General features: G+C 37.8%; 1 protein-coding gene across 1 annotated transcript; it reads right to left on the bottom strand.

Moving 5' to 3' along the window:
• Positions 1-2334: 2334 nt before the first annotated feature.
• LOC110776955 (protein MAINTENANCE OF PSII UNDER HIGH LIGHT 1) lies at positions 2335-4911 on the bottom strand. The gene is made up of 3 exons (XM_021981524.2): positions 4569-4911; positions 3204-3338; positions 2335-3022 (listed from the first exon to the last, which is right to left on the bottom strand). Exons 1-3 carry the CDS (start codon positions 4743-4745, stop codon positions 2456-2458), a joined length of 879 nt encoding a protein of 292 aa, XP_021837216.2. The 5' UTR covers positions 4746-4911; the 3' UTR covers positions 2335-2455.
• Positions 4912-6746: the final 1835 nt, after the last annotated feature.

The following is a 6746-nucleotide window of genomic DNA, read 5'->3' as shown; positions in this document are numbered from 1 at the left end:
AGGGACCTAGCATGATAATCCGATTTTCCAAAAATATTATATTTGTTAGGCGTGATAGAACAATCAGATTAGGTTAGTTTAACAGTTCATAAAAAGGGCGAGGAAAGCAGTTAAATCATCGAAAAGGGACACATTACGACGCACCCTTGAGAGGTGCGTCACGGTTCTCAGAAAACTAACCACTTTGACTTTGCTATTTCTCCTTTTTATTTAACGAATCTCAATTATGGGACAGGATACGTTCTGTTCGATTTATGGATCGATTGCGACAGAACGCGTGAACAATTTGCAGCGTGAGGCTTAGGCTAAGGGTTGGAGTCAATACTCAGAATATGAATTGTGTGTTGTGTATGTTCTTTTCACGTCGAATTTAGGGGTCTATTTATAGGGAAGAGTTCGTGGAAAGATAGAATTGCAGAGTTCTAATCCACAAAGAATTAGGAAAAAACACGTACCCAGGTATTTTCAGCGCCCAGAGCCAGGCGTTGAAAATAGGGTCTGGGCTGTTTTCTTTAGTCAGATTCGGATTCCTGAAATCCGTAGAGTTTGAGATTTAATCGAGTCTTTTAGCGCGTATCAATTTTATGACGGAATGCGTCTGGGCCCGTTACGAACTCTAGGCTCGTTAGGATTTTAATTAATACGTAACTCTTATTTTCGAATCATATTAGGAATAGGATTCTCGCAGTTTTCTATCTCATTTAGGATTTATGTTGGAATGCAACACCTAATTCTGACAGGTTTCTATCTTTTTATTCTTACTACTTTTAGCAACTACCCTTTACGGCAGTTACTATTTTTAGCAGGTTTCCATAAATAGCAGGCTTCGGGTGAAATGAAAAGGGGAATTGAGATTCTTTTTTTTTATAGGAGATGCGTTGTCAAGTGGAGATTTACGTTTTCATCATCGAACCTTCCCTTTCGGGAATGGGGACAAAAGTAGGTGTCTACACTATCCCCGGGCCCGAATTAGTGCGAGTTGAATAAAAAGGCTCATTTAGACGAGGTTCAACATGACTAACATTAAAGTGGATTAATTGCTTCATGGTCAAGGGAAAGGATATTTTTAAAAGTTCTCAAGAACACTAACCACTTGTCTCTACTAGCCTTCCTTTTCTGCTTCGAACTTCCTGGTAACTGACTGAGTGTTTGATGAGATTCTTCCAGAGTTTTGGCTTAGGATTTGGCCAGAACTTCGGTAGGATTCAGGTTGGACCAAGCGATTATACGGACAAGGTCTGCTTAACACTTTGTTAATGCGGAAGACCGTTGCGAATACGAGACAGAATACAGCTTCGGTGAGTACTCGAGCTTTACGGTGTATGGTGGTAACTTGATGGTGAATGGCAATTGGTGGTATTTGGTGTCGTTTTCCGGATTCTAGGGGGTCGTATTCATAGTGTAACTAGTCAAAATAAGATAAACATTTGAATAGTTCGAATTTTCATTAAAATCAAATGGCAGCGCCGGAAAAAAGTGGCGCATGCCTCGTATGCGCTAGAATATTGTAGCGCTTAGCTGTGATGCGCCAGATTTGTTTATGCTGACTAGTTGACAACTCATCCGAAAATCTATCTGTGTCGTGACTGATTTTCCGGTTTTATTCCGAATTTATATCTGATTCTTGGTTTCAACTCTTTAAGGATACTAGTTGGAGTGCAACTCTTATCCTTTCCTCAAGGATTCATCATAAGCGACACAATCACTTGAAAATCTATCTTATACGGTTACTATTCTGGGTAGCAATTAAGTACGGAAGTTACTATAAAGAACAATTACTAAAAATGGAAATGTGGGTTTTGGGATTTGTGTCTACAGGTTGTTCGTTGCATACTTAGGAAAGCGTAGACAAGCAGTGTTTGGTTTCATCATCGAACTCACCGCTTCAGGCCTAGGGACAAATGTAGGCGACTACAGAGAGGATTCAAGTCAAGGTAGAGATTTGTTAGAATATGCCTTGAATCGGCCACGTCCTTACTGCAACGCCCCAACACCGAGATCTCACATCTGTCTAGAGAGTACTTTACGGTATTTTTTATAATACACTAGCGTTATCGTTTTGGTATATTTTCTGGGCTTTTCTGCATCTATCTAGAGAGTACTATATAAACTCCCTAGGTTATAACCTAGTTCTATTTTGCAATCCGTACTCTTCAAGATTAATTAACTTTTCTCTCATCTGGACGTAGCTAACACATTGTTAGTGAACCACATTAAATCTTTGTGTTATTTATTTACGATATTTATAATCTTTCTTGCTTCTGTTATAACAAATGTTGCATGAATTACGGAATTGGAGGACAACACGAAAATTCGAGTTCTGCCCGAACAATATACTGGTAAATTGAGCATCTCTATGTTTATGTAAAATATACGGGAGTATGTAGTAGACGTTGCTTTACAGGACTACGAAAATTGCAGACTTATACAATACAGAGTAGCAGTGAAAATTCATCTAAGACGCATTTTCCGCAATTGTGACAGAAGGCTCTAGCTCAGCTCCGGAATCAACTGGTACTTGTGGAACTTCGGGGGTTGAGGTTTGAGACTCAGTGGCTGGGGAACTTTCACTCTGGATAGACTCAGTGGCTAAGGAAGTTGCACTCTGGCTTGACTCAGTGGCTAAGGAACTTTCACTCTGGATAAACTCAGTGGCTGAGGAACTTTCAGTTTGGATTGACTCAGTGGCTGAGGAACTTTCGGTCTGGATTGACTCAGTGGCTGAGGAACTTTCGGTCTGGATTGACTCAGTGGCTGAGGAACTTTCACTTGGGCTGGGTGCGGAAGTTTCAATGATTTCAGCGGGCTTAAATTTGGTTATGTAGTAGCTGAGTGAAGGTCCAGAATACACAGTTGTTTGCATTTGGGGAGCATTTTTACCAACCTGAAGCAGGATTGATGAGGCACCTGCAACAATAAATAGGGCAAGAAATGCTGCAATAGCTGATGTGTTCTCTGCACCATCAGAAGAAGAACCTGCAGTTCCTGAGCTGATAGCGCTTTCTGCTATGTACACCGTAGGCTGCAATTTTTTTATGAATGTTACTAAGTTAGCCTAAACAACATGCAAGATTCAGACCACGAGCTGCTAAATATTCACGGTAACTAAGTACATCTGATTATCATTTATCAAAATTCGGATATTTCGAAAATAAAAAAACCCAAGCAAGAATGAGAGAACAGTGTAGCTGAAAATCACTGACCTCAACTGAATATATATTTGTCTGGCCAGCAGTGTCCTTCTCTACATATCCTGACCAAGCTTTTTTCCGAGGTGGAAATGTTCCAGCCACCATGGTCTTTTCTCCAGCTAACCATTCCACGCTAACCTTTCCCACCTGATGATAAAATAGCCAAGAAAATCAAACCATCACATATTCACAATAATAATGACAGCTTATTTGCAAATATCAGGTTCAAAAAACATCGAAATTGTATAAAAGACACCTCCAGTTAAAAAAATTGTAGGTGGATCGGGAAAAGCTAAATCAAGAATGGTTCCAACAAAGTGTACTAAAGCAGCTAGAAAAATTAGATGCAGTCAGAATCTATCATTAGTGTTAAACACCAAAAGTTACACTTGTGTTGGGAAGCAGGTTGATGCAGACTTTCAATTGCATTGCAAAGATGAAAGAACTCCAAACGAGATCAAAAACATAAAATCTTGTCCGCTTTCCACTGAACGTGCACCATCGCTGGGAAAGCGCTACTCATCTGGGTATCGGTTCCAAGATTGAAACCCCAAGAGAAACACATTGCCCCTTAGATTGTGTTCTGTCCTAGTCCCAGTTCTGTTTTTTGTGTTTACAAGAAACACATTGCCCCTTAGATTGTGTTCTGTCCAATTATTTCACTAGAAACTAGCTACTGCCACAAAATCAGGTTTGCTTTGAGTTACCCACGTAATTTACCACTTGCGAGTTGCGAGCCCTTGCTAGTTCCTAGGTTTCAAATTACTTTAGGATCCTTAAAACATTCTTGAATGAGAAACAAGCTTAAGCATGGTATGATCATTACTTTTATTACCCCTTTAATGTATTACCCTCAATCCAAGCATGCCCTAAGCAGCATTTAGTAATCTATAATCTAGTTCAACTCTATTGCTGGACAAAGCTGAACTCCTTCACGTTAATGGCATCTTTCTACAACAACAGCCACACTAAAGACTAAAGGGGGAGACTCTTCTCAAAAGACCCAATATGGATTTCAATATTTTGCTAATACTCTAATCCCCTGCTTACCGCGCATTGAGAAAGACAATTACTCCGTATAACAAAAGAGTTGGATTTTTGGCCCATTTAACAAACTAGGTAGAGAATTACATATCCAGTACTCGTGTATAAAAGAGAAATTGGTCATGAAATGAGCTAAACCATTCATTTTTCTTGATCCCCTAATAGCCCAACACCAACTCAATTATTAAAATTTTCATTCCGAAACCTATCAGCAAAACAATAATCCCGTTACATACATAACAAACAATTTTCAAGCTGAAAGACAAAATGAAAGAAATACCCACAAATCATAAATTAAGAATTAAAAAGAAAATAAAAAAGAGAGAGAGAAACCTCTTTATCAGGGGCGCATTCTTCGACATTGCAATCCTCAGGCTCAACAGAAGAAGCTCGGATTTTGAATCTGGAAGCATCAATGCGCCCAAATTTGTTACGGAATTGGTGCGTTTTGAATGAAAATGAGCTAGAATTTGCTGCAATTGATATTACTGAGCGCGAAGCACACGCCATTGTAACAAGCCCTGTTGCTAGAAGAAGCTAGAGGAGAGAGAAAGTGGCAATTGTCTGACACCACAAATTCTCACCTTGTAATAAAAATTAAGTACGAATTTTGTTTTGTTTTCGTGATGAGAGAGGGTTTTGCCTTTTTGGAGGAATTTCTAAATTTTCCTTGAGCACCCTTTTTTTATAGCTAAATTTTGAGAGGGTTTTTATTTGTGATGATGCTCAAGCCACCTAGTCAACTAAGAGCATCAATAAGGGGAGACTCTTATTTTGGTGACTCTTAGTCTCTCTCCTATGTCCACATAAGCATAAACTCCAAATAAGAGCCCTTTCCAAAAATTGTAGAAATGGACTAACTCTTAACACTACCTCTTATTCTCTCTTACCCTATTATTTTATTTTATTTTCATGCAAAAATATTGACATGGCACTAGCTCTTATTTATTGGAGCTAGCTCTTATTTCAGAATTTTTACTTACAAACTCTAATTAAGAGTCTCCCCTTTCTCACCTAAGAGTTAGCTCTAAATTTTTCTCTCTCCTTAAGAGACACCTAAGAGCCTCCTCTTATTCATGCTCTAACTCTTGCGGCTCATCCCTTCTTACTTCTTACTGTGCCTACTCTTTCAAAGCACCAAGCTTTGCGTCTTAGAATTCTTGACGTACATTAGATCATGTATACATGTCAATACGATGCGTGCGAGAGTACATATCATCTCTATTCTATAATACAATAGTAATCCGTATCTCTCTTACTCCGTATTACCTTTAATGCGCCCTTATTAAAAAATAAACTTGTAAAATCTTTACCATTAGATCAAACTTAAAGTAATAAGCGAGTGACAGCCGAATATCAGATAACTTATACGGAGTAATGCTATACAGAAATTTACATAAAGGTACTTCCAACTGGGTCAAGGTGTTTGACATGTCGTTATATTGTTGTTCAAGTGTTAATCCCAAATCTTACCTGCTCTACTTTATGAAAATGGATTTTTTACGAAATACCCCCGAGGTTTAAGTTTATTTACCAAATACCATCGTTGTTTCAGTAATTCACCAAATACCTCTGAGGTTTCTTTTTCTCGCATGACTTAATCCTGTCGTTAAGTGACCGTTAGAAACTTTATTTCAAAAACTTTATTTCACCAGATACCCTTGTGGTTTCTGATATTTTCACCATATGCCCCTATGATATACAATATTTCACACAATTTAACTTGACAACATACAACAACACATTCGATGAGCAAACTGTTCATTCATCACAACTTATTCAATCCAATCAACTACAACAAAAACTTAACAAACCCAAAATATTTGAATACGGAGACATCAAATTAAAACCCTGATCATAATCAGTTACTATCGAATCATTCAATTCCACAAAACTAAACAATAAAAATCCACCATGAAAATAAAATTCAACAGTTACCCAAATTAAAACCCAACCTTTAAACAAAAAAACACAAACCCAATTCAATACCCAACAAAATTGCAAAAACAAGTAATTAAAACTTACCTTGAAATTAATTGGGTAATTCACCAAAATGGTTTTCTATAAATTGAATTGAATTCGGAAATTGAAGAACAATAAAATCTGAAAATGAAGAACAAAAACCAGAATAATATAGAAGAGAATCTGAAATTTATGAATTCTAATCATAGAAAATAAAAATCTATACTCAAATTCGAACTCCTAATTGTTCTAATCTACCTAAATGTTGTTGTCGGTGTTCCTCTAATTACGCTATTGCTGCTGCTATCTTCAAACATAAAATATGGGCTGCCAAACAAAAATAAGAAAAACGAAGAAGGAAAAACTCAAAATACGAAAAACTAAAATTCCAATTCTAAGCTACAAAATCTGTTTTCTAATTTCTCTCTAATCTCCCCACCTCGGGTTGCTGCTGCTATACTCCATATATTCTTGTTGCTCCTCCTCCGAACAGAACCTAGCCCCCTTTTCGCAAAATGAATCAGCCAGCAGTTGCTCCGTGTTTTTGTG

Source organism: Spinacia oleracea, chromosome 1 (assembly GCF_020520425.1).
Source record: "Spinacia oleracea cultivar Varoflay chromosome 1, BTI_SOV_V1, whole genome shotgun sequence".
In the NCBI taxonomy this organism is placed as follows: Eukaryota; Viridiplantae; Streptophyta; class Magnoliopsida; order Caryophyllales; family Amaranthaceae; genus Spinacia; species Spinacia oleracea.
The sequence above is the reverse complement of the archived record's forward strand: the minus strand, read 5'-3'. Positions and strand labels throughout refer to the sequence as shown.

Coding starts and splice junctions, on each gene's coding strand:
- LOC110776955 (XM_021981524.2), bottom strand. CDS start 4,745: ATGGCGTGTGCTTCGCGCTCAGTAATATCAATTGCAGCAAATTCTAGC. Junction 3,339..4,568: donor AATGCGCCCCTGATAAAGAG/GTTTCTCTCTCT, acceptor TTTTATCATCAG/GTGGGAAAGGTTAGCGTGGA. Junction 3,023..3,203: donor CAAATATATATTCAGTTGAG/GTCAGTGATTTT, acceptor AAAAAATTGCAG/CCTACGGTGTACATAGCAGA.